This window comes from Cyclopterus lumpus, chromosome 16 (assembly GCF_009769545.1).
Source record: "Cyclopterus lumpus isolate fCycLum1 chromosome 16, fCycLum1.pri, whole genome shotgun sequence".
Taxonomy (NCBI): Eukaryota; Metazoa; Chordata; class Actinopteri; order Perciformes; family Cyclopteridae; genus Cyclopterus; species Cyclopterus lumpus.
In genome coordinates this window covers 10,623,201-10,650,066 of record NC_046981.1, presented here as the reverse complement: position 1 = coordinate 10,650,066, position 26,866 = coordinate 10,623,201, and the positions used below count along the sequence as shown (strand labels likewise).

General features: G+C 44.4%; 2 protein-coding genes across 4 annotated transcripts; one reads left to right on the top strand and one right to left on the bottom strand.

Annotated features, from left to right (window-relative positions):
- Positions 1–286: 286 nt before the first annotated feature.
- flad1 (flavin adenine dinucleotide synthetase 1) lies at positions 287–9,773 on the bottom strand. Of its 2 annotated transcripts, XM_034554291.1 has the most exons (12): positions 9,572–9,773; positions 6,795–7,312; positions 4,981–5,068; positions 4,607–4,775; positions 3,855–4,232; positions 3,348–3,461; positions 3,002–3,269; positions 2,524–2,671; positions 2,124–2,222; positions 1,750–1,939; positions 723–796; positions 287–634 (listed from the first exon to the last, which is right to left on the bottom strand). In XM_034554291.1, exons 3-12 carry the CDS (start codon positions 4,986–4,988, stop codon positions 499–501), a joined length of 1,584 nt encoding a protein of 527 aa, XP_034410182.1. In that variant the 5' UTR covers positions 4,989–5,068; positions 6,795–7,312; positions 9,572–9,773; the 3' UTR covers positions 287–498. The 2 variants fall into 2 exon arrangements, with proteins under 2 accessions (XP_034410182.1, XP_034410183.1); XM_034554292.1 differs by lacking the exon at positions 9,572–9,773 and having other exon boundaries at positions 6,795–7,316.
- Positions 8,380–26,797, top strand: shc1 (SHC (Src homology 2 domain containing) transforming protein 1). Of its 2 annotated transcripts, XM_034554290.1 has the most exons (13): positions 8,380–8,635; positions 19,437–19,628; positions 19,863–19,933; positions 20,306–20,369; positions 21,350–21,469; positions 22,660–22,713; positions 23,070–23,121; positions 23,742–23,868; positions 23,960–24,107; positions 24,301–24,358; positions 24,607–24,723; positions 25,288–25,520; positions 25,688–26,797. In XM_034554290.1, the coding sequence occupies exons 2-13, from the start codon at positions 19,440–19,442 to the stop codon at positions 25,814–25,816; spliced, it is 1,362 nt and encodes a 453-aa protein (XP_034410181.1). In that variant the 5' UTR covers positions 8,380–8,635; positions 19,437–19,439; the 3' UTR covers positions 25,817–26,797. The 2 variants fall into 2 exon arrangements, with proteins under 2 accessions (XP_034410181.1, XP_034410180.1); XM_034554289.1 differs by lacking the exon at positions 8,380–8,635 and having other exon boundaries at positions 18,302–19,628; positions 25,688–26,304.
- The last annotated feature ends 69 nt before the right edge of the window (positions 26,798–26,866 follow it).

The following is a 26,866-nucleotide window of genomic DNA, read 5'->3' as shown; positions in this document are numbered from 1 at the left end:
TAGCAGTCTGCAAATATGGATCTTCAGAGAGACACAGATGAGTCAATACGAGCCTGTCGAGCTTCAGTAGTCGGTCCATGCTGCTGCACACTCTAAAGTCTCTACAGGTCGTCTCACCTTGACTCATTATTCACCGATACATTTTTAAGAGGTCGACTTTGTTTAAAAAGAAGAAAAAAAAAGACGACAAATAGATTCACAAATAAGATAAATCAAGATCAATATGTAAAGTCCTGCACACTGCCATTTGTATGCAGGACTGTAGAAATGGTAACATGACATTGGATAAAGATGACACAGGTTTATGTTTTATTCAACAGCACAGAGAGCCATTACTAAAGCCAGGACTCACATATATAAACAAATCGCACACAGACTTCCTTCACAATCTCATTCTGCAGATATTCACAAATTAAAAACGGCCATTTTGTCATGTGTGCAGGGGTTGAAAACCAGGCTCAATCAGCAACAGGTGACGCGGCGAGAAGTGGGACTGCATCAGGCACGGGAGTTTCGCTCCTCGTCCTCGTTCTCCAGGAGGTGGGCCGCCTTGTATCGCGTCACCCCCCTCCCATCCACCATCTGGAGGGAAGCGTTTCGACAGGTGTTGTCCATACTGCCAAGGGAAGTGTACCTGCAGGTTGACGGAGACGTTTGAGACCACTTAGGCGGTAATGTTGTGAATAATGGAGGAAGTGTCCACAGTGTGCATGTATTCTCACCCTTTATCGTAGAGAATACAGTAGGGAACATACAACGTCCTCAAGAACGACCAGATGTCATGATATGTCCAGTCCTGCAGAGGGTTGCAACACATCCATTGTTATTGGTTTGTGATTGATTCAGTTAGTGCAAATGAGGATCCCTCGGAGACGCACTAATGTGATGAAGGGCAACATGAATTAAACGTACGATGAGATCAACTGGTGTGCCTCTCCTGGATGCATCATTGGCTCCATTGCGACTGTCGCAGCATGACCGTTAACAGCCATTCCAAAAGTGTTTGCTATTTCTAAAACCATTATGAAATACTAAATAAACATCCATTAACATATATTCTTCAGTTAACTTGAGCAGCGGAAAGAGCGACAACATCAGACACTGCTGCCGACATGAAATGGTCATAGGGTGTCAATGTAAATCAATCTAATGCAATAACTTATATTATAAGAAGCTTTTGATGTTAACTATTTGTTGAGAATGTGTCACTGAGGTGTTGGCTTGCATCATCCATTTGTTTTGGGGTTATATTGGATAGCAGGTGTACTGAGTATGTGTTTGTGTGTGAGAGGGTGGCAAAATATTCATATAATCTTTTACAGCAGGGCTGTTGAATTTCATTGAACTGTGCAGGTGCTGTTATTTGATCACACCCTGTAGATCTGCACTCTGAAACTTCAGTCAAGATGACAAATAACATTAAGTGTAACAAGGGGAAATTGCCGGGCTGGAGCAGAGAAAACTGATTTGTATTACCAGTCAAATCTGTTTTTCCTCAAGCACTATACACTTTACAAATGTGGGGATATTGAAGGACTGCTTGGTTTTTTAAATGTATGTCTGCAAATGCTGTTAAGATTAAGGTAGCGTATATTTTTCACTTATCAGATGTGGCTGATTTAGTTTTTGAGTGGATTCTCTTACATGATATGCCTTATGCTTTGTGACACCAACGATAGGAAACATACAATATAAAAAAAAGGTAGAAATGCAAAGAAACAGTTCTACTACGTCATTAGTGCGTCTCACCAGCAATGGGTTGACTCTCATGTAGTCGGGCCAGCCGGGGTCAGTGGGACACATGGCTGCCAGTGTGTGAGAGTAGGGGTCACTCCTCCTGGTTCCCATAAGGACAGCCTTCAGCTCCGGCCTCCTCTCCTGCACCTCGCTCAGCGCCTGTCGTATACTGCCCTCCACAGAGAATATCTCCAAGTCATATCTGCGGGAGAAAAAGAAGAAAAAAAAATTACCAAATTATTGTACACCAACATGGGGGATTAGGACACTTTTTTTTTTACTAGATAAAAGAAAGACAGACATTCAAATACATAAAATCTGCAAAAAGCAAATCAGTTGAAATGTGTTTATTAACAGTATGCTATCAAGGTAGACTGGTGGTTCACCTTTTTATCGTGTCCTGAAGGAATCTCTCCATTTCTGGGAACGGAGAGACAATACGGATATACAGGGCTTTCACCTTGTCTTTACCGTCTGGATATCGTCTGAGATTGACAGGAGGATTTTTTTTTAAAGATAAGAGGGGAAACAGAAAAATATGAAATCTTTACCATTATCACTATCTGTCCAATACAGATCAAGAAATGTCCAAACAGTAGTGCGTCTCAATCTTGTTGCTGCTCACTTTCTTCTTCTTCATCTACTTTTCCCAGTGATGCCCCACTATGCAATAGTGGGCTCATTATGTTTTTAATTTCACTCCCTTTCCTCAGGTCATTTAATTTGGTCCCGTTTAAATCATCCCTTCCACTAATTGTCTCAATCTGCCCTCTGCCCTGCTGTTACCGTTTCAGTGCTGCATAGTAGAGATGGAGCAGCGCTGTGCAGTCTTTGCCTCCGTTGAAGCCGATGCAGACTTCCTCAGTCGAATACTGATCCAGTGCAGCCTCTATTGTTTTCAGCGCAGACATAACCGTGTCACCCAACGGTGTGCCTGCAGGGGAGGAAATCAACAGCAAGCGGATGTTTTACAGGGAATGTAGACAGTTATAATAATAATAATAATAATAATAATAATAATAATAATAATAATAATAATAAAGATTAAAGATAAAGATTCAGTCAGACAACAAATATCTTCATTAAATTTTATGTTCAGTCTTATGCCAGTTAGATTATTTTTCTATAACTCGCTATGATTTTACAACGGTAATTACTTTAATCGTTTTGCTTCCTTTATTGGTCCAAATACCCGTGTAAAGATTAAGAGTTCTCTGCAATATTCACTACATATGAAGTTGACTCCAACTATCAGCCCCCTCACCGCTGTTGGCCAGTGTGTACACCTCAGCAGTGGCGATAGACACCGGGTCAGTCACTAAGGGCACCACGCTACCCTGAGGCAGATCGTCCAGCAGCTGTGCCCGGGCTTTGTCCACCTCCTCCTGGCTATCCGAGTCCAGGACCAGCCTGACTCTGTGATAGTTGCTCAACCAGTCAGGGTAGGAGCCAAGCGCCACCTTTGGACACCAACCAGCCTGCAGTTTCGTCAGCACAGGGGCGATCTCCGTTTCATCTGCATCCACAAACACCTGATGCAAAAGGTATTGGGTTATAACAACTCTGTATTCAAGTGGATTTGTAAATTATAGGTATGGTCGTGGTGATACCTCACGAGTGTGAAAAGTTGTCCCTGAACTAGCAAAGAGGTGCTCCGCCCCATTGAAGGCTCTCTCCATCAGAGACGGGACCCCAGGAAAGATGAACACGTTACGCACACTGACCTGGGAAAAGACAATGGACACGTCACGTACTGAAAGAATATAGATCGACCCGCCCGTCTGTGTTTAGGGAAGTTTGGATCTCAGCTAACGGCAACATAAATACTTGCAGGCGTGTATGTAACACTGCTGCGTTCTGCAAATGTTCAATGCAATTTTGCCCACTTTTCACTACTGCCGTCTCTACTAAGTGGTTGATGTTGCAATCTGTCTTCCAAAATAACCCCAGAACAAAGAGAGCATCGTGTGACTGAGTCCTGAAAGTTGTGTCAGCTAAACAAAAGTTTGCCCCAAAAGCCTACTGAAAAGGAAACGTATATCTACTTTAGTGTTGAATTAGGATTGTAGCTTGATGAAAGAACTACACTAAGCCTCCTCCATGCTGCCGTCACTCACCAGTGGGTAGCTGAGCAGTTGTCCAGTCTGAGGGTCAGTTCCATAGTTGAGAACGGCCGAGCGAGGCACCATGGCCAGCTTCATAGCGGCACTGTTCTTATCGGTCACCCCGAAAAACTCCTCAACCAACCGGGCGAGCTCAGGGTTGAGGTATAACTCCTCTTGGAATGCCATGGCAACACTCTCAAAGGTGACGTCGTCATGGGTGGGGCCGATGCCCCCCGAGGTGAAGAGATGTGTAAACTGAGGGGAAAGGAGGGCCACCTCTTTGGCAATGACATCCTGTACATCGGGTACGACCGTGATGCGCTGCAGAGACACCCCGAGCTTCCTTAGTTTTCGTATCAGAAAGGCACTGTTTGTGTCCCGTGTGTGACCCTGGGAGACAAAGACGAGGAGAAACAGATAGTGTCACATAACAATGACTCGAAGGTCTTGCTTGATGAAATGCAATGACTCGAAGGCAGCATGTTTTGAGACACGACATTGGGGACGAAGCCGGAGCACTGCTGCCACATCAAAAAGCCATCACGAGATTTTCCTGTGGATATACGATGTGGATCCTGGGCTGCATAGCGATGCAGACAGCTGAGGCATACTGATGAATCAGGGTGTCATGCTAGAATTCATAATCATGCAGTCAAGTGCGCAGATTTCTTGAGATTTTCTCCAAGTCCACAGACGTTCAAGGATTCTCTGTGGAATACTGTCAGTCATACAAATACAGCTTATTCGTACAACAAGCATATCACCTTGAGTATCTCATCTCCGATGATGAGAATGGCTGCAGTGGGAGCATCCCCGTTGGCTGCAGAGGACGGAGCAGAGCCCTGGTTATTCGTGAACATGGTTGCTTGAGAGAGTTGAGCCGACAGTTTCCTCACACGCACCGCTGCTCTACTCAGTCTGGGAAAAGCAAAGCTAGAAGACAAAGGAACAATGCTCATTCATCATTAAGCATTTGCTCTTATGCGAGTACGTTTTGTTTTGCTCTCTGAACAAAGCCACGAATCTCCCTGGTCAATAGCAACTCTTTCTTGACAAGACACTTTATAAGTGCTAAAAATGTCCTTTTTTTGTTGTTGCTTTGACTCATACTATAGGTAAAGTTCATTTTGAATCTTACGTCAACATGAAGCTTCCATGTGGAGTATCCCAATGTGTTTCAATACAGTTCAGGCCTTCTTCTCCATCATAACATCAAAAGGAAGCATCTTGAAAGAGAAATGTGAAAGAGCAAGTTAGATAAAGAACAGCACAGTGCAACAACTAAAAACGACTTCCTCAAGTTGCCTCTTGACATGTCAACAGATTGAAGAGCTGATTATTTTTCATTTAAGATATTGCACTGGGATTATATTATGATGAATTTATCTCTATGAAAAGTATAACAATTATATTTAATGAGTCGGTTAACTGCACTTTCAATAGAGCATACTTAGACCACAATGGCCACATATGCATCGAAGACTGATAGTGATGCACCTTCATTATAGATAGATAAATAGATACTTTATTCATCCCCAAAGGGAAATGTCTTTGTAGCAGCAGCAAGCAAGGTTACACTATACAACAAAAAAATAGCAGAGCGGGACATATTACAAATTTAAGAAAATTAAATAACAAAAATGAAAAGTATATACAGTGTATACAAGCAAGTATAAAGTATATAAAGTGAAGTGAAGCGGTGCAAGGGTTATTGATGTTGATTCAATCTGCGGAGGATCTGACCAGAGGTGATTTATTGTACAGACTAATAGCAGTGGGCAGGAATGTTCTCCTGCATCTGGAATGTTCTCCTGCATCTAGAATGTTCTCCTGCATCTGCAGTAGGTGGTGGAGAAGGTGGTCCTGGTTATCCAATATGGACAATCATTTCTTCAGTGTCCTCCTCTCCACCACCTGTTCCTGATAGTACTGTTTGCAGCCAATGATGGAGCCGGCCTTCTTCACAAGTTTAGTGAGTCTGTTACTGGTAGAACATCTCCAACATCTCAGAGCACTGGTCCAACAGACTGGTAGAACATCTCCAACAACTCAGAGCACTGGTGCAACAGACTGGTAGAACATCTCCAACATCTCAGAGCACTGGTCCAACAGACTGGTAGAACATCTCCAACAACTCAGAGCACTGGTGCAACAGACTGGTAGAACATCTCCAACATCTTGCTGCACACATCGAAGGATCAAAGTTTCCTCAAGAAAAAGAGTTGACTCCTCCCCTTCTTGTACACAGCGTTGATGTTGGCCTTCCAGTTCAGTCTGATGACGATGGAGACACCCAGGAACCTGTACTCCTCCACCATGTCCACACCCTCTGCCAGAACTCTCAGCGGTTGTGAAGCAGATGTGACGGATTAACAAATAATGTCAAAACGTGTTAAAAGGCGTGAAGACAAATTGGCTGGCAAGGAAATGAAGTGAAGACTTTCCAAAACAATTAGGGAAATGGGAAATGAGAAATGTATATATATATATATATATATATATATATATATATATATATATATATATATATATATATATATATATATATATCGCGCTCTGGTTGTATTCTAAGTGAAGGATGTATAAGATAATCCTTAATTAGTCCCGCAGTGGGGAAATGTACAGCAGTTACAGGAGCACAATGGTATCTTTACTTATCTGCACATTATATTGCGTGACAAAAGGAGTGAAGTTAACATAATGCACATTCATAAAAAATAAAACTACCACAAATGATGGCTCAAAGAGTCAGGTAACGTTAGCACGTCACATCTTAGCAAGTCCCCTCGCTATCGTGACGTTACTTAACACATTGTTGGTGTCTCCAGACTTTAGCGTTCAAGTACACTTTCATAGTGGACTTTATTTTGGCCACACACTCCGCTGCCGCGTACTGTGAAGAAACACACCATTTTATTTCTATAATGTGGTAAACAAACTGAGAAAACTTACTCCTGAGCCGCATATGACCTCGCTGCGTAACCAACCGTCTGTGGGTCCATGTCACTCAAGCCGTTTTCGTGAGGCGCCCAATCACAAATAAGAGCGGGTTTCACGGGAGGTCCGACAGCCAATCAGATTGACGGAATCACGTCTTCACGGTGAGCCTTTATGTACCCGGAAGTAACTAACATATCCTGATGATCCTGTTGTATGAGTAAATACGATGCGGAGCAGTACGTGTCTTTTGGACAAAGTAACGATTAGTAGGCTGATCAGAACGGTCTCGATAACTCGTCTATATTCAAGTTTTGCGCCATCTTCATTGGGTACTAAAAGCGACCAAGACCTTGTCGTCTTCTTCTCTACCGCTCAACTCATAAGCGATGGACGTCACTGTAGCTCGTCTGCCTCTGCTGGCCGGAGGAGCCGAGCACCGACGACACCTCCACCGCCCAAACGACGTGCTGTTCGTGTTCTCGTCGAGAGGTGGCGCATGTTGGCGTGTCCAGAACAGCGATGCTCTGCAGCTATTGAAACAAGGTGGAAGGAGAACTGCTTTTATTCCACATTACTTTATTGTCTTGAGAATGCATTTGTGTTTTAAGTGACATTATATGTAAAGAATAAAAAGGAATACATTGAAGTTCTGTGGGTGGTATCAAACATGCCAAACATCCTGCATTCACCCAGGTACAGTCCTGTCAAGCAATCAGATAATGTTTAACTGTCAGAACATTGAGGTGTAATGTAATATTTATATGGTATTTAACCATATAGTTATTATTATTACTTTGATTATTTATTATTTTTCAGATACGGTACGTCTACAAATACATATGGAAGCCCTCTTCTGCTAGGAAAAGAAAATAGAAAAATAAAGATACAATGAAACATATACTCGTGATAGGTCAAAAATAAGTTAAGTGAAAGTTATAAGAGACAATTATGAAATATGTCAATATATAGGCCTATGTGTTTACCTGTTAGTAATCGTACTGTTTGCATTATAGAGTGCAGATAGTAACTTAAAAATGATATGGAGCTTATATGAAAATCAAAACTTCAAAAAACAGTGCTTATGGTAATGAGGAGACTCAGGAACTAGTTACTGATACAAGCAAGCTTTGTTTGAAACATAGGACAACATTATTAAATTATTAATTGTGTCCACCCCATTTATAACAGTGAGAGAAGGTTAATTAACTGTATGATGCAACAGCGTCGGAAACTACACCCCACAAACTTAAACTGAACGATATAACCTTCATGAAAGGTTGATTTATTGCACACACATTACCACATTTGCAATATGAAATGTTTACTTCATGGCTGCTATTAGAGATAAACAAACGGTGTTGATGATACTTATTTTTCTTGTGTATGAATACAGGTAATTGGAGTCTTGTAGGAAAACCTTCCAAACGCGGCATGTGATATTTATTTAAAGTAACTTGCGTGTCCATGCTTTTGTCTCACGGTCTGGGCTTTCTACTTTTTCGCAATCTCCACTGAATGGGCCAGGTGCGTAACAGGGACACACACGCGCGCGCGCGCAAACGCACGTACACACACTCAGAAGATCTGCGGCCAGATGACGTTGCCGTTTGTTCGCGGAAGTGCCTTCTGTCGTGACCGTGGAGGGGGGAGGCAGGGGGAGGAGGAAGGGAAGGAAAGAGAGAGGAAAGAAGAAGTTTAGACTTAATCTCTCATGAAGTTAATCACGACTGCGAGGCGCCTTCGGACAAAACCATCGACCTTTTGTCCTGATAGATGCAATTAGGCCGAAGTTTGAGCAGCAACAGCTTGGTGGTCAGGAGGGGCAACTCGAGGGAAAGGGAGGAAGAGAGCTGGTAAGTTGCTCGTTGAAGTTGACCACACTTTTGTTGCTCATGGTTTGAGATCAGTTGCGCGTGCGCGCGCGCGCGCGCGCGTCAGTGTACCGCAGTTCTTGCACATATCGAGAGTTTGAGGAAATCGTTCTCGTACCTCGGCGGTGGCTGCAGGGAAGCATTGTGCTGCTGCCCGGTGTGTAACGTCGAGACGGTGTCGTGCAGCCTGCGGGGTTACGGTGGACAACATGTTGCTCGTGGTCACACTTTAGCAGACATGTTTCACTCGGGTTCGTCCTCGCGCTGACAGGCGAGCGTTCAGGTTCCGTCATCTGGGCTTGAAGTCTCAGTGGATGCTCGGAGATGCGTTGTGGAATAACTAGTTAGTTTAGTGGCCTCAAGCTGGTGCCTCTTCCAGTACACGAATAGAGGACAGCTCACTAACGAGCCCTTTTGGTTCATACACAGGAATATTATATAATATTAATAAATGATTAATCGATGATAGAAAGTTGATTGGGAATTCTTTTGATAATCAATTAACTGTTTAAAGGCACACATGCCACACACGTGCTTGTTCCATCTTCTCCAATGTCAATATGTCATGCTTCTCTTTGTTGTGCACGATGGTCAACTACTGCATCTTGGACTGTTGATCAAACAAAACAAAGTATTTTGAATAAGTCTGATTATTCTCTATTCGCTAGTTTTATGGAGACAACATGATGGACAAAGTAATTGTCAGATCTATTGATAGTGTAAATAATAATGATCTATCCATTAAAAAGGGTCCTGTAGTGTCAGAGTCGAGCTGAATCTTTCCAAGTTACTGTAAATTGTCAGCGAGATAAGCTACAGGCCTAATAGCCCATCAGTGTACACACACACACACACACACACACACACACACACACACACACTCACAGAGATCTGTTCACAAGCAAACAGCAAACTTACAGTTTTGCTCCTCTTCCTTATGTGACGAGCGTATCCATGGAGACTATTTCGCAAAAAACACCTCAGATGTGTTGAAACGGGGTCACTGTGACTTAAAGTTCACCACGAACGAGTGAAGGACAGACAGACTATTATGGAAACGGGCTGAAGGGCACGGGGGATGATTGAGGCGACTGAAAGCAGTGGGCTCAGAGCTCTTATCAGGGTCAGCCACACCGCTCAGACCAGCAGCCCCTGACATGATATTATATGGTGGAAGTTATCTCTGCTGATGAAGCGGAGGAGAAGAGAAGGTCCAATCAACAACTGATCCCAAAAAATGGTAGCTTCAGGCCAGACACGTGTCAGGAGCCAGACAAACAAGACGCGTTTGCACTTACACACACACACACACACAAACGACCCAAACGGGAAGGCCAGTCCGAGACGCAATCTGTCAGTCAAAGCAGAGCCTCTCGGCCACTCTATCACAACGTTGGCACAATCCAAAATCCACTTGATTAAAATTGGATCTGTCCAATTCTGCTCAAACCGTATCAGTCAGAGGTGAAAGCTTTCGTCCTGAGTGGCGGCACGGCGACACTTTTGATTGTTACAGCTTCACTTTGACAGGTGTGTGTGTGTGTGTGCTTTGTGCACACAGACATACACTCACCCTCAGATACACACCATCCTTTTTTGTAAGAGGTGAATGTTAGCGCTGATATTAGCCTTGAATTAGTCTTGTGATACTTGGATTTTGATAAAAACACAGTGGCGTAGTACTAAGCTGCTTTAAACATGTCAGGACTGATGACAGGAGGTGTGTGAGAGAAAGAGAGTGAGAGAGTGAGAGTGAGTGAAGATGTCTTTGTCAGATGTCTGTACCGTGTCCGGCTGTGTGGAGGTATGTTCTGTCTCTCTGATTGTGTGTTCTGGAAACATGTTGTTTGTTTTTGAGGTCGTAGCATGTGTTTGTCCGTCCCTCCCTCTGCACAATGGGACGGAGCCTCAGATGTGTGTCCTCCTGCAACCTGTTCTGGACAGTATGTTAACCGCAGTCTGATTTTAAATCCTGCCCTGTGCAATGTTAAAAAGGAGAAGTGAGTGTAGCTTGGGTGTAAATTCTGCAACAAAAAAAAATCTGACTTTAAGCCACACTGAAATGAGAAGTGATGGTCTTTTTGGATTGGCTGGCTTTGATTGGTTTATACTTGGCTTTGGCGCACACGGATTACAACTATGAACCCGTCGTGTCATTTAAGTGGAAAAGTGTCTCGATGTCTGGCGAAGATTGTAATTTTATAGTTCACCTCTCTTTTGCAGATCTGTGCTCTTCCACCCATGTCTAGCCATAGTTAATGTGTTTGGTGTGAGAATGAAGTTGTACCTCTGCCAAGAAAGGTCAGTTTAGGGTTAGGTCAATATGAGGTCTAGAGCAGACTCAATTCTCAAGTCGAGAAGTAATCTCATGTTTAGGCTTTAGATTGTCCCCTTTACTGATTCCAAAGAATAACAAATCGCCAATAACTTTATTGTCCCACCCGGACAGTGAATTGTTTTACTGCTCTGCTAATACTGAGTGACATAATGCGAATAATATGCAGAAAGCACTTTAATTAAATATTGGACTTGAGACAAAGCAGCGATTGAAACCAGCTCTTTTTTTTGAGCAGCTGAAAAAACAAGGACTTTGAATCCCGGGATACTATGAGAAGTATTTAAATTAGATAACACAATCTAAAGGATGTCAGCAGTGCGTACGATGGAAAAACCACATCATCTGCTATTTAATGACTTTCTTTCGCTTTGCAGATCTGGGACTTTTCTTTTTTAGCTTTAGTGTTTCATAGAAACAGAAACCACATCCCTTCAGTTTTCTTTGAGTTGTGTTAATGTTCACCTCAACCTGGTAAAAGAAAGCCCGGTTAATAGTTAATGTGGAAGTAGGTTCACACCTGTGTCTGGTTCCATTGCAATAAGTCAGGTGGAAGATGGAACCAAGTGTTGAGGCAAGGCAGTGTCCTTTGTACTTCGCTTCGGACAGAAATGTCTGCCAAATGAGTTAAATGTGATGGAAATATATTGAATTGGGGCAACATTAATGGCATCCTTCATTTTTTTTGTTTAAACACAACTCTTTGTTATGTTTTACCACAAGCAGCCACACGAAAAGTGAAATTTGGGATAAAATTGGCAACGACAGTATAAGTAATCTGAGAATATGTCAACAAGACCTGATCACGCATTCCATTCCAACTTTTGGCACACGACAGTTTGTCAAAGCTATTTACACGTTTGTTACTCAGAAAGTGTTTGAGTACAAATGGGAACTTTTGAAACCACACGGTTTATGACTAATAAACTGCGGCAATGGGGATGTTGTAAGTGGAGGGAGGCAGAGAGTGGCAACAGGAAGAGAATGATGGAAGGGGATAGAGATGTGGGAGTGTGGTTAGAGGAGGAGGAGGGGGGGTTGGCACGACCCAAAATAGCCAGCTCGCATGTTTGCTGTGTGCGTGGTGAGCTATGAAACCAGCAGAAAGGCCTCCTGCCGAATGCCTGTCTAATCTAATGTTCACCCTCACCCCTAATTCTTGAAAATTTGATTGCCATTTTTATGTACGTATGTACGCACGTCTTTTCTAATCGGGGAGGCTCTCTTGTCCGTTACGCGTCTCTTCATCTTCATCATTATTGTTTGTTTGTCTCTATAATGTGAACTGATGTTGGACAGCGTCTCAGGCTGGTGCTACTCCAGAAGGGAAAAGGTCACTGACTACTAGGCCCGTTTACAATTATAATTTTTTTGGCCTAGTGTACCTAAGGTGGTGAGTGAGGCGGTTCCAATCAGATTACACACGTGCGAACAAACTCTCGCTCGCTCGCGCACGCGCGCGCACACACACACACACACACACACAGCAAGAGCAGACGCAGACATGGCATGGCCCTGCAGCGTGTGCATTAGTCTCGTCCGTCTCTGACTGTTTGATCTACTGACTCGCTGCAGCTTCCACATTTGTTCCTCCTTCTGCGTGTAGAGCAACAAAACGCACACTGGCTGACTCGCGTTGGACAAGCCGAGACACAAACATCCTACATGTGGTCCGTTCAGTTAATTCCTTTCATTCCACAGAGTGTGTTTCGACATGCACGCTGGAGTATTGCATCTCTTCTCTCCCTCCTGTTACTTTCTACCCCTCAATTGTCAACGTTGTGTTTCCGTGTGCTTAACCAACGGGGCCGTTTTATATCAAGGAGGTCCCGTGACCCTCTCCGCAGCTGTTCCTGGGAGCAAAGCATGCTGGGAGTTGAGTATCTGCAAGGGCGGCATTGGGGCGTGCTGTGATTTGGCTCCTTCAGGTTTTGTGTGTACAGTATGCTGATGTGCAGTTTAGTGTTAGAGACTTATAATAGTATTTAGAGATTCACGAGAGGTTTAAAGAACAGATCCTAGTAAGTAAAATCCTCTTGCCCTCCCACTTATGTTTAAGAGGGGTTAAATGTTGCCGTTTAAATTCAAGGCTGCATGATTACAGCAGAAATGCTCTAAATTAGTGTTCAAAATTTTGCGAATATGACTGCAGTTTTTTAAATAATTATTAATTGTGAATATATCATGAAATAAAGTCTTCTCGAGACTTGCCCTTCATTTCTGTTTTCAGTTTATTTGAATTTATAATTCAACTTTATTAAATTGTGGAGTTTGTGAAGAAGATTTTGAAATGAATGAGCTCTGTGTGACCCATTAAGATTGGTTTCTCAGCGACGGCAGAAAACGGGAGTATTATTCAATCGTTTCCGAACAAAAAACAGTATATGGTCAAGCGTATACAGCATGATGCATTATATTGTTGCACCCCTGTAAATGATTTGAGAAAAAAAACCCTCTTTACTCCCCATTTAAAGGTTTTACCCTGCTGCAGTCTGAAATATAAATATGTCAAACTGAAAGCTGCATGTAAATGTATTGTGGTTTGAGTAAGTTATAGTTGCACTCGGTTATCAGTTTATGAGGGACACTTCTGTCTTTTACAAGTGTTCTCCAATACATAAATATGTTCATAATAAATGTGTTTTTTGCTAGAACTTAAAGAGGTGTTGCTTAAATTGATTGCATTAGACTGCATTTGTTTTAGTACCAAATAAACGATCCGCTGATCAGCTTTTTTATATAAATTGAATCATTTACTTACCAAAATATATGACATTCTTAAATAAAACCTGATCTTGTTCTCAACCCTAAGCCACAGTGTGTCATCACGTGCTTCACTGGTTACGTTACAGGCATGGTGCAGTCTACGGGTTGAGGTGGTTCTCTTCACTCTCATACCCGCGTGGCGTACGGGGATGGATATTACCTCGAATGACACTCTGCAGTTCTCCGATTTTTATCCTTAAAACACCCCTGAGTGCACCACTCAAATACATGATGACGGTGTAGTGGTCAAACGTAGTACTGCAGCAACTGTGTGTCGTGGTGTCATTTGAGGACTCTTTGCTATCGACTCTGCTGTGTTCCCGTGTCACTGTATGGGTGGTTTCCTCTTTCCGTAACGCTGCCGTCGCTTCAGATACGCTTGAATGTCGGGACCTATCAGTGGGATCTGCTTTCGGTGTGCCTCTACAGATTCACTCAGTAGTTGTTGTTGTTGCCGTGATCGCCTGGTAAAAACGGTAATTTTCCCTTAGAGAGCTCTAGTCTTGTAGTAACAACAGTAGGGAATGTTTATCATGTGAAGGAACATCTTTTTCTTTCTTTTTTTAATTTGTCTACTTTCATCAAGGTTATATGGTGACCTGATGTCACACTCTGCTCAGCCTCCGCCTGTCTCCATCCTCCCTCTCCCTGTTTCTCAGGTTACCAAACATGAATAAGGGAGGAGACTTGAATACACCCCTCACACATATGCACACACACAAACATCCCCACCCTCCCTCTCCCTTCTTCCACATCTCCCTTTGGAGTGTGTGTGCATTAATGTCCAGGAGTGTGCATACACATGTACACTGTTAAATGAGTGAGGCTGCAGAGAGGTGGGGGGAAGGGGAGGAAACAGGAAGGCGGTAGGATGGGAGAAGGAGGTGGGGAGGGCAGAAGTCAGTGAGTGTGCGTGTGTGTGTGTGTGTGTGTGTGTGAGACACAGAGAGAGAGAGAGAGAGAGAGAGAGAGACACGGTAAGAGAGAAACTGGGAGGCAGCATCACCCACCCAGACTGGGAGGAGGGGAGGACGTGCCCGTCTCTCTAAAAGACAGAGGAAAGTGGGAATGAGAGACAGACGTGAAGGGAGAAGAGGAGCACAATGAAGGAGTGCCATTGTCCATCCTGGCAGCACTGCCATTTCACCATCTGCTGAGAGGGAGGGAGAGAGAGAGAAAGAAAGGGAAGTAAAGAAGAGGAGGCAGCCAAACGGAGGAGAGGATAGATGGAGAGGACCTGCCGGCAGTGACTTTGTGAATTAATCGAGTGGAAGAGCGGATCAGAGGAGAAGCACGTTTTTCAGGGAGTGGACGGACGGAGAGGCAGAAAGAGGAAGGAGAGGACGGATGACCGGACAGTCTGAGGCTGTTTAAACATTAATGTGTTCTCATGTGAATATGGAGCCCAGCTTTAGATGAATCACCATGGATTATCAACTGTATGCTTTTTAAACCAAAACAAGAACTATTTATGCTTTGCCATTCATAAACAAAGTCTTAGGGAAATTGATTAGACTCACTTTATACTAAACAATTGAAATAGCTTTTTTCTTTTTTTTTAAATATAGATTCTCTTTGTGACTTCTGATTTTGTATTCTTTATGTGCATATTCTGCAGGGTGTCAAACAATCATGATCTTTGTTAACTGCTGCACAGAATATTCAGGGTTTTCTGTAAGTTTTCTAGTCTTTTAGATGTAAATGGTGAGTGTAGTTGTTGTTTATACTGTTATTAGAAAAGTGACTATTGTACTTTTGAAATAATATCAGACATCCAGTTTGACATTTCCCAGTTGCAGCCAACTTAGGATGCCAACATTGATTGTGTTTTATGACTGGCGCGACGCCGGTCAAACTTTGATCATTTCCTGAAACCTATTGATCTTTCTGGTAGTCTTTAGTTTGTCCTGCAGTTGTCTGAAAAAAACCTCTCTGATGCAGCAACTAATTGCTGTCAAGTGATTCGACAAAGCAGTTATCTCTTTGTCTGAGGATTTCTGCAGTTGTCAGGACTTCTCAGTGTTTATCCTCCGCAGGCATCTCTTTTTAATGTCTGTTGCCATAGCAACGGGCAGCAGCCGCAGACGGAACAAGATGTAAAGTACTTTTTTTTTTGGTCTTGCCTTTTAAAACCAGTGCATTAGGTAACTGTATATATTTAGTAGATAATAAGCGGTAGACTTGTTAAGTCAATTGTGTGCAGTTTTTAGACTTTAGACAGGGTTGTTTTTTTTCTTTACTTTCTTTGTCTATGCGGAGCTCGGCAGACTCCGAGATTCAGGGTTGATTCAGGTCACCTGTCTCCCCATTCTGTGTAGTCTTGTGTAAGGCGGCGCAGCCTCGCTTGTCCTGATCTCACCTTTGTCACTGGCAACTACCATCTTCATCAGTCAAGCTGATGTGCCATTATCAGGAATGGCTGGATAAATTAGATTATCGTACTGGTTTCACTTGTACCCATCACTCTGTTCTGCTGCGCGGCCCCTTGGCCACTAATCACTGATCATTAGAGGTGCTATGTTTGGGACAGTCTGTGCGTGGGGGACTCAGGATTTCTCCTCATGTAGAGGGTAATTTCCTCTGCAGTCGCCTGACCTACACTGTGTTCTGTGCACTAACACATCCTCGGGCAGGGCATCTTTCTGTTGGATCTTTTGCCTTTTTTAAAATGCTAATTCCCTCTCAAGACTAGTTTCTGGTTTTATTAGCGGTGTGACAGACTCTTTGATTGTCCAAATACCGGGTGTCTTTTGTGACTTTTCTAGCCATACTAGTTGACAGCTTTCTGGAGATCATCCCAGCCTGGCAGTGTGTGAGTATGACTGGATCCTCCATGGTGCTTTTTGGCCAAGACCAGATGGATGACTAGCTAGAATTGCTAGACAGTCCCTCTGTGGTGCTAGACTGGTGTAGGCGACTGTTCCTCTGCCATGCATCCAGCGCCCACTGCAAGCTGGTTTGCTGTACTTCAGACGCGGTTAAGTTCTAAAATGTTAGTGTGGAAAAATTAACCTCCTCGCTTGGCATCACTAAAACGCCGGTGCCAAATTTACAACACTGTGTAAGTGGTCTAGGAAAAGTGTGTGTAAACCTGGCTCTCCTTTGAGGGAGTAAAGGTCAAGAGATTGTAAATAAGACGAGTGCCTAATCGGCACTGGGGTGTCGGCCAGCCAGCTTACTGCAGGACTGTAGGTGTAGCCTTGCCTCCTACTGAGGTCAAGCGGTTGCAGATGTTTTCTGTGCTACTTTGGGACTCTGCGAGAGACTGTTACTGTCAACAGACTGTTGTTTGCCTTCTAGGTCGGACTATGCAGCAGATGTCTGTCCAGTAGTTTGTAATAGAACTGAGAGCTAACCTGCTGCTTGATAAGCCCTACCTTAGATGAGGAAGCAAGTGGTTCCAAAGTGTAACACTTGGATTGTTCAAATCACATGGCACTGTGTCAACGCTCTTCTCAGGTATTTCAGCCAGGCAGTAAACAAGTAATAGGATGAGAAGAGAGGTGCATAGAGAGGTCAGCATGAAAACAAAGTGTAGTTTTATTTGAGCCTTTCCAGCTGGGTTGAGTGAGTTCACGTTCAACTCTGATGAGCATCCAGCACCGTTCAGGGAACCCTGGGTTGGGAGTTTAAAACTGACAAATCAGGTCTCATTACCATCACAACAAGCCCACTGGTAGTCATCACCAGCCAATGACCTACATTCCCCAGTGTTACATCACCGCCGTGCAACTGCAGTGTGTGTCACTGTACCAGACATGGACAACATCTCAGACTCAACCTAAAACATCTTAACCGAGGTGACCAGTTTTAGGAAACTTATTTAAAACAAGGCAGCCTCACTTGTTTTAGCCATATCAGGAACTTCTGTCAGGAACGGGCCCAACACTGCCGGCCCAGTCTTAACTTTTCTTTCTTTCTACTGGTGTCTATATAGGTGACCATGCCTAGCCTCTAGCCATCCCTTAACGTTAGGGAGGCAGACAGACAGGGTTCACCATTAATACATTAGACAGGGAGTGTTAAACAGGACAGCCTGGAGAACGGGCGGGCAGACGAGGGAGGGGGTGAGGGGGCGGGAGAGATCATCTGGAAGAGGAGAGAGGAAGTGGTGGCACGGGAGAGGGCGGAGGCGTTGGAGAGTCAGAGATTGTCAGAGTACATCGTGTGGAGAAAGAGAGAGGGCTTCCAGGAGAAGAGAGGAGACCGAGGGAAGAGTGCAGAGAAAGTACCAGAAGTGATCTGGAAGAGGAGAGAAGACGAGGAAGGAGGAGACGCCGGGAGGGCGATAGCCATTCAGAGAGGACATGAAACCATTTGGAGGAAGAGAGAGAGGGAGTGAAAGATTTGAGAAAAAAGGTGTTAAAGACAGCATGCTGCGTTGGATACTAGCCATACATCAGTAAGCCTCTCTTCTTTAGCAGTTCTGAGCTTCATTGAGCTCTGCAGGTGTTCACTCTAGTATTGACCAATTGGACCTGTGTGTGTGTGTGTGTGTGTGTGTGTGTGTGTTGCTGCCGTGTTTGTGCGTGCAGCCCCCCGAGCGATCCTATCGTTGGCCACTAATAGGATTTGAATGGGCACACATCAAGAAGGATAGAGCTGCCAAGGGGAGCCGCCTCACACGCGCACACGTTGGCGCACACGAATACACGGATAATCTAAGAAGCATTGTGGGAAGGGACGGTTTAGACTTCCTCACACGCATGTAAACGCATCACGTACAAGAGCGCAGCTCTCAGTGCAGTGAGACACATGTGAGAGGGGGCGTTGAGAGACAATCACTTGTGTTGATTCTCCATGGTGCTGTCGACAGCTGCATAACTGAAGAAACTCCCAGATATTGTTTTGCATTATGGCAAAATTAACACTTTTCATCATCATGGGAACACAAAGAACATTGATGCAGATTTAAAAAGTGAACTGAGGACAACATGATCCGCCCTGGTGCACTAAAACAACACTTTGTTCATCTGCATTCTACCATTAACTGGGACTCACTTTCCCTCTGCGCCTTTTCTCATTCTGCATTCATTGTGGACGAAGCCGTTTTTAAAGCAGTTCGTTTTTGGCTGCCTGGCAATGAGTGGAGGGAAGACAAGCAGACAGATGGATGCAGCTCTTACGCACAGGGAGACAGACAGATGGCTGTGTGTCCTTTTAGAGAAAAACTTTGAATACTGAGACAAAGACTTTGATTGAATCACTGGAGCCTGTGTGGCCTGGTGCGGATATAAAAACGGACCCTGCAGATTCATTATGGAGCTTGTCCCAAAAACCAAGTACACCCACTTTCGGAGTGAGTCGCTGAGCTCAACTGATGAAATCAACTCCAATCCATCATCGTTGCCTCCTTCCAGTCCTACCACCCCGCTCACTCCCTCCCCTGGTTTACCTTCTTCTCTCTCCTCCTCGTCTCTCACTCCTATCTTGCCCCCCTCTTCTCCCCGCCCGGCTGAGAACAGCCCTACCACCCTCTGCTCCTTCTTCCCAAGGATGGGATCCCTTCGCCTGGGTATCTCTGCCACTCTTCTCCCAGGACTCAAGGCCTCGCGCAGGCCGCAGCAGCCTCGCGCTCCTGTTGAGTTCTCTGGGGACAACCGGAGCAGCTCCTCCCCTCCGCTTCATCACCCAATTCCCCTTTTAACCGCTCCTTCTCCCCCTCCCCGACCTCCTCTGCAGGACATGAACCGGCTGGGTGGGGCGTCCAGGAAGGCCCGGGCGGAAGGGGCGTCCAGGAAGGCCCGGGTGGAAGGAGGGCAGCTGGGAGGAGATGAGTGGACGCGCCATGGCTCCTTTGTCAACAAGCCCACCCGCGGCTGGCTGCACTCCGACGGTGTGGTCAGCACCACCGGTGTTTCCTACAGTGTCCGCGTAAGTGTTTGGCACACTCTCACTAGCCCCCTTACTAATATACATAATTGCACGTCTTCTTTCCAGACAGTTGCTTTGCACACATACAGCCTCCTCTCACATTTTTAGAAACCGATAACGAAATGTGTAAAGAACCGTCTTTGCTTTCTTCTCTGTTGTGTTCCATCTGTTCAATGGAGTGGGGATGCAGGAAATGTCTGACGCTAATATGTCGCCTTCCTGTTTCCTGTGCAGTACATGGGTTGTGTGGAGGTGCTCCAGTCAATGAGAGCGCTGGACTTCAACACCAGAACTCAGGTCACCAGGTGAGATTGCATACACAGCTCAGCTGTTGCTGGCTGGCCATTTCTCTCATTTAATAATAATAATAATAATAATCCATTTAATTTATATAGTGCTTTTCAAGCTACTCAAAGACACTTTACATTATACACCGTAGACACAGCTACGGGGAGCAATGCAGGGTTAAGTGTCTTGCTCAAGGACACATCGACTAGGGCGGGGATTGAACTGAAAGACGGGCATGCTAACCACTGACCCATAGTCGCCCCATAGTCGTGTGTGTGTGTCTGTGTGTGTTTGTGTTTGTCTGTGTCAATCCACACAATTGTGATTCAGGGAAGGTGTGAGGGTTAATGACATGCTGTTGCAACACTTGCATGTTGTCAATGTTTCAGGGAGGCAATCTCTGTGGTGTGCGAGGCCGTGCCCGGAGCCAAAGGAGCCCAGCGCAGGAGAAAGGTACACGGCATGTACACAAGCACATTATTTATTTATATGGCTTAAGTGGGAGCACTGGGAAGGGTTCTCTGGGTAAGAGCTAGATTTAGCTCGATTGTCCACTCTGTGGTCAGTTGGCTATTCAGTCAGATACTCTCCCTCCACACACACACACACACACACACACACACACACACACACACTTGATTTAGGATGATTGTACACTTCTGCGGTTAGTGGGCTACTCGCAGGTAATTACCAATCACTCTCTGGTCTCCCTTTTCCCGCCCTCTTGTCACAGGGGAGGCTGGAGAGGTGGAGTAGTAGTTTGTGAGGAGCCATTGTCAGGCCAAAGAAGAATTACAGACAAGCAGACACAGTCTGCATGTGTCTGCGTACAGTATTCATGTAAAACTAAGAACATCCACACAAACAGTCCATAAGACAGGTGGCTAAATCCAGCAGCCTGTTGCCGTCGTGGGATCTGACCAAGGAATGTCTGGCGCACCAGACAAAACGCAGTTAAAGGACGCAAACTAGAATAGCTAAAACCAGTCTCTCTGGTTTGGCTGGACTGAGGTCCATGTGGCTGAGCATGGCCATCCTGCCCTGGAGCTGTTGTTCTCACAGCGCACGCCAAATACTCTGGAGCAGATATGGATGAAAGCCATGAGAACACGAGGAGGATTGGGATAAACGGGCCGGCCCAATTGTGCTGGCGTGGTCTGCGTGATGCTCTTTGCCCAGCATTCAGTATGTGAACTGTCCCGTCTGCTCGCCATGGTCACAGTTGGCCTTGGAGACAGGATCACATTCACAATTGCAGCTGTTGTTCCACTCCCACACATGGGCCTGTCCACACATACGCCCCCAGGCTCATGCACAGGCAGGGAGGACTCAACGGATTATTGCGTCTTGTTAATGTAGAAAAAAAAGAAAAGCCTGTTTTCTGTTTGTGCGCCTTGTTTGTTTTTCACTCATCGCATCCCTGTCCTCCTCAGCCGTCCTCTCGCTGTATGACATCCATCCTGGGGAAGAGTAACCTGCAGTTTGCCGGCATGACAATCAGCCTCACCATCTCGACCAGCAGCCTCAACCTGCTGGCCGCCGACTGCAAACAGGTAAGACGTAAACCAGCTCACCCTCGAAGCTGCTTTTGTGTGAATCCTTCCTCAAAACCTCTGTCGGTGAGGGAGAGCTGTCCCTGATCGCCAGAGATGTGACTGCCGGTCAAAGATGCATCGGATTGTTGGAGCCCTGTTGTAGCCAGAGGTGTGTTTGGTATCCGGAATGCACTGAAGCAGAAAGGATCTCTCTACTTGAGGGGTTTCATGTGGATTTAAGGATTATACAGACTTACTTTTTTAAAGGTCAACTTCAGAATGGGAATTTTCTTTATGAAATTGTTAACGTTGTTTATTTTTATCATCCTCTTGTTTTTTGATTATTTGTCTTTTCAAAGCTTGTTTTAGTATGTTAACTGCATTGATATTGTTCGTTATCATTACATCCACTAACCTGAATTACCTGCCCAGTGTTATTTTGATTATTTCCAAGGATTATTGTAAATTAAAAGATGCATGTAAATTATTCCTACTGCTTTTACGCTCTAATTAATTATATGAGATTTTAGTTAGCTAAAATTTCACAGAAAGTTGGACCTAAATTATGTATAACAAAAAATAACTAAATTATTATTATACATTATATGGAATACACTTTAACTGGACTTTGACATTTCTAAAATAAAACACAACCTAACTCACGGTGCACTGTGTGTTGTGACCTTTTGGGGAACCTGAGATAAATTTATTTGCCTCATTTATTCTGGACGCAGCTCAGATCTCCGGGTCCCGCGTCGCCACGGGGCAGAATGTGATCCTCCTTCTACGACTTAATAGCTGCTGAAATATGTTTATTTCTTTGGGGAGATGGTATGAAGTAGTGCAGTGCTCACACCTTAAAACGTAGCACAAAGAAACATCCCATGCACATGTATATCCATTCACAAATAAAGCCACGGATATGGGCCACACATAGTGCGAGGCGCATTAGCTAGTGTTGATGTTGTTATTGATCCAACATGGGCGGTTATTGCAGACTGTTAAAAAGGTGTTCCATCCACTGTCCACTTTATCTCTGCTGCCGTTGGTCCTCTCAATCGAGGGAAAAAGCACTTTTCTCAGTAATGATTCCACATTTGTCTCTCCATCCACATGCTTTCATCTCACATCCCACATACTTCATGTCACCCACGTGCTCTCTTTCTCTCTCTCTCTCCTTTTTTTCCTTTTTCTTTTTTTTCCCACAGATAATCGCCAATCATCACATGCAGTCCATCTCCTTCGCCTCTGGAGGAGACCCAGTGAGTCACTCTCTCAGCTCAATCTCACTCTGGCCCTTTTCCATCTTTCTTCAGCCTGCATATCCTTCCTTCCTATCTTCTGTCATTGTCTATTCCTGTGAATGCCACTCACTCCATTACTGTCTTGCTGGTGTGCAGTCTTTCTCTCCCAAGCTTGATCTTGTTACTTCCTGTCCCTTCTCTTTCAGCTGACTGTTGTTTAGCTTCTGTTATGACTTACAGACTGCAGTTTCTGCTTTATCTCTTTCCTCTTGTTCTTTTCAACCTTTCTCTCCTAAACCTCCCCTTCACTTTGTTTTCCAATCAATTTTTCCCCCTCCCCTCCTCCCCTGACTGTCTCACCCTGTCTCCCTCAGGATACAGCTGAGTACGTAGCATATGTGGCCAAAGACCCAGTCAACCAGAGAGGTGAGAAGGAACAGCAAAATGGCACCTTCACTCAGGCAGCCTCTGGAAAAATACACTTTATACTTCATACTAAAGTGATCGGATTAAGCAGAACTCTGACCGAGTTGCTTCAGCACATGTTCAAATGTTCTCTCCACATTCTGGGTCATTGGATGGCGATACAGATGTTGAGATTGCACTTTCAGCTATTACTGTAAATAGTCATTGTATTATGATATAAATGAATCCTATTAAATAGATGGTATGGCTCCATTTATTTCTTACACTCCTTTTTTAATTTTACACACAACCCACTGAGACATTACAGACTCAGTGTGCAGAGTGAAGGAAGTTAACGGTACATTTACCACCAAATAGGCATAGCAAGTACCAGGTCTGTTTTAATTGTTTGACACAATCTGCTCTATTATTGTACTTTAAACATTCCACTTGTTTTCTATGTAATTTATTTGAAGAAATGACTGACTGTGTCCTCGAGCAAGGCACATGTACTGTTGCTGAAAATGCTCAAGGGTACAGAATTGGATACTTTGCCGGCAGCTTGACAAACACTGAGTACATATTTCATTAGAATACATGTTGCTGCAGCTTCCTTATTAGTCATTATGCCTCTTCTTCAGCGTGCCATATCCTGGAGTGTTCCGAGGGTTTGGCCCAGGAAGTCATCAGCACCATCGGTCAGGCCTTCGAACTGCGTTTCAAACAGTACCTCAAGAACCCCCCCAAGCTGGTCACACCTCATGACAGGTAAATGTGAGAAATGTCCCACGCATGAGCCCAAAATGTGACCTTGTGTTCGTCACCCACCCATAATCTGTATCTGCCGGTCTTCTCTCAGAATGGCTCCGTTTGACGGCTCTGCATGGGAGGAAGAAGATGACGAGGCTGCTCCACCTCCTGACGTCCCTTACTATAATAATTTCCCTGGAAAACAGCCTCCCCCTGGTGGACTGATTGACATGAGGACACGTCCAGGTGCCACGCTGGTGAGAAAATAAACACATACGCACAACGGGGACTACAGAAAGTATCAGCCTTGCCCGGCTCTGAGCCTTTAAAAAGCAATAGCAGTTGGTTGGTTTGTGATGGGTAAATCATCATTAAACCTTTTGTAACGATTTTAATATTTGTGTACGGACACATGACTCATTATTTGTTTATATGCCTCTGTGTTTGTAGCCTTATGGACAGCCAGGCCAGAATGACATTCACAAGCAGCCTCTGCCGCCTCTACCAGGTGAGTGTCTGTCTGTCTGTCTGTCTGCCTGTCTGCCTGTCTGTCTGTCTGCATCTCTCTCTGTCATTTACTGTCAATCAGGAGAAGATTGTTATCCAGGCACAATTGGGACATAATTCAGTCTTGTGTCTTTGGTTCTTTGTTTTATGTTATTTTGTCTTGTTAAATGGCCATTTAATGTGCATGGCTGATAAGGAAATGTGCCACGGTCACTGGTCTTGTTTCCGTGTTTTTCTTTCTTCTTCTAGTGGGTGCCAAAGAAGGTGGACGGGAACTGTTTGATGACCCTTCATACGTCAATGTGGACAAACCCCGCCCCCCAGTTGCAGCTAATGGAAATGCTCACAGAGATGCTTTTGACATGAGTAAGTGCATCAGCCATGTTGTGTTGGAAATATCATACGAGCTTTAGAAATCAATTTGAAATGGACCTCTCAAAACACTGAACTGTCTAGGTAGAAAAAATAATTGGAAAAGGTGATAACAGGATGTTTTGCAAATGTCAAGATGTGTGCATTGTAATCAAAATGACCAGAATTAATAGTAACACACACATTCAATTGTTTTTCCATGTGGAATGTTTAAGGGTTAATTATTGACTAAGGAGAAGAGCAGAGTAGTGCGTCCTGCCAATTGAAGAGTGGAGCTGCCCGCTGATGGCAGTCTTGGAGGAAGAAAAGGGAATTAGACTGCCATTACAGGGCCATTTGTTGTAACGTGATTGGTTGACTGCATAAAGCTGTTCACTTTAAAGACACAGTCCACTATCAGTGTTTAGCATGCGACTGGCAAATTGTGTGGTTTGCTTGGACAAGGTCCAGTCTTTTTGATTCTAAATAGAAAACAGAAGACAATCTTTTCCTATATAGACATTAATGCAAGGTTTTCTAAAGAGAAATTAAATATTACAAATGTATTTGTTTTTAAAGAGCCATTTGATGATGCCCTGGGAGTCTCTGCAGCAGCGCCCCCTCTGGTGCAGCAGCTGCAGTGCGAGGCCTGGTTCCACGGTAGCTTAAGTCGCAGGGAAGCGGAGAGGCTGCTGACCCGCGATGGAGACTTTCTGGTCCGAGAGTCTGGGACCACGCCCGGACAGTATGTCCTCACGGGACAGCAGGGGGGTCAGCCCAAACACCTGCTACTGGTCGACCCGGAAGGAGTGGTGAGTCGGGGAGGGAGTAGGAGATCATAAGGGGAGGAGGAGGAGGAGGAGGAGGAGTCAGGAATGGACAGGGGCCATTTCACAAGTCAGGTTTTCTTAACATGTAGTCGTATAGGTTTGTATGTAAACCTGCCTTTTTAATGCTTTTTTTTCCTTTTTCCTTTTAGGTTCGTACAAAAGACCATCGGTTTGAAAGTGTGAGCCACCTGATCAGCTACCACATGGACAACAGACTCCCCATCGTCTCAGCCGGTAGTGAAGTGTGTCTGCAACAGCCAGTAGAGCGCAGAGCCTGACAACACACACACACACACACACACACACACACACACACACACACACATCAATGAATTTACTCCACCAAATATACACACGCTCCTGCCGCAATTCATCACAAGATAAACACATCTTCATATGCTATAATACACACTTCAATGCTACCCTTAACACACACTTACAATAGTACATATATGCACACACCATTGCAAAGAATGCCAAAAAACTCAAAATGATCACCAGTGTCTCAGTTAAATCACTCCCTTGCTGCTGTTGCTACGTATTCCTGTCTTTCTGAAACCCAAACTGTGACCTGCAGTCTTCGACACACAACAACTATCAGGCACATCCCTCCACAACGGAGAAGCACTGCTGCAATTTCTCAACAGCCTACTGTGAACCAGGGAGAAACCCGTTGCTAATTTCAGAACGGGCAGAAAACAGATGCAATTTTTATTTTATTTTTAAAGGAAAAAACTAATCTTTACATGCGATAATAAAAAAAAAAGCAAAAAGACGGAAGACTTTACTAATACATGGAATACAAAGAAATAGTGGAAGTGAAACGTGAAGAAATGAGCATAAATGGGACGACAAATGAGATTTCCATTGCTCTTCAAGCGTTTGTTGTTTCATACGGGGAAATGGTTTCCCTCCTCAGACTGTTGCTGGAGCACGTTCGGAAAAACACAAACTGGATGGGAATGGTTCTTTGTTTCAGAAACGGATCCAGGCTCAAGCATGAATTCACTGTGTCACTGGAGCACTTCAGCAGTAAACCTGATTTTGAAAAAAAATTGTGAATATGCTTCCAACCTAATCAGAAGGGTTAACTCCCCTTCTAAGGACTTTGAACTTTGCTCCCTGGAATGATACCTGGTGATGATGAAAGCCTGTATACACAACTAGGGGGACTGCTCTACCAATGACCATGTTCTCTCTTTATTTCTTATCTTGGGACTCATTACTCGTTGGACGTTCTGAGTTGAGAGGACCTAAAACGCTGTATCCCCGTAATCCCGCTGGAAACACGGATACAACACACACACCTGTTCTGCCAAAGAACATGA

What these genes read in the sequence shown, in the direction of transcription:
- flad1 (XM_034554291.1), bottom strand. An exon ending in TCGGAGATGAGATACTCAAG is followed by an intron (nt 4,233 to 4,606) that starts GTGATATGCTTG and finishes TTTGTCTCCCAG; the next exon opens with GGTCACACACGGGACACAAA. An exon ending in CTTCAGGACACGATAAAAAG is followed by an intron (nt 1,940 to 2,123) that starts GTGAACCACCAG and finishes TTTCTCCCGCAG; the next exon opens with ATATGACTTGGAGATATTCT.
- shc1 (XM_034554289.1), top strand. Translation starts at nt 19,014, where the DNA reads ATGGAGCTTGTCCCAAAAACCAAGTACACCCACTTTCGGAGTGAGTCG. An exon ending in GTGTTTCCTACAGTGTCCGC is followed by an intron (nt 19,629 to 19,862) that starts GTAAGTGTTTGG and finishes TTTCCTGTGCAG; the next exon opens with TACATGGGTTGTGTGGAGGT. An exon ending in TGGTCGACCCGGAAGGAGTG is followed by an intron (nt 25,521 to 25,687) that starts GTGAGTCGGGGA and finishes TTTTCCTTTTAG; the next exon opens with GTTCGTACAAAAGACCATCG.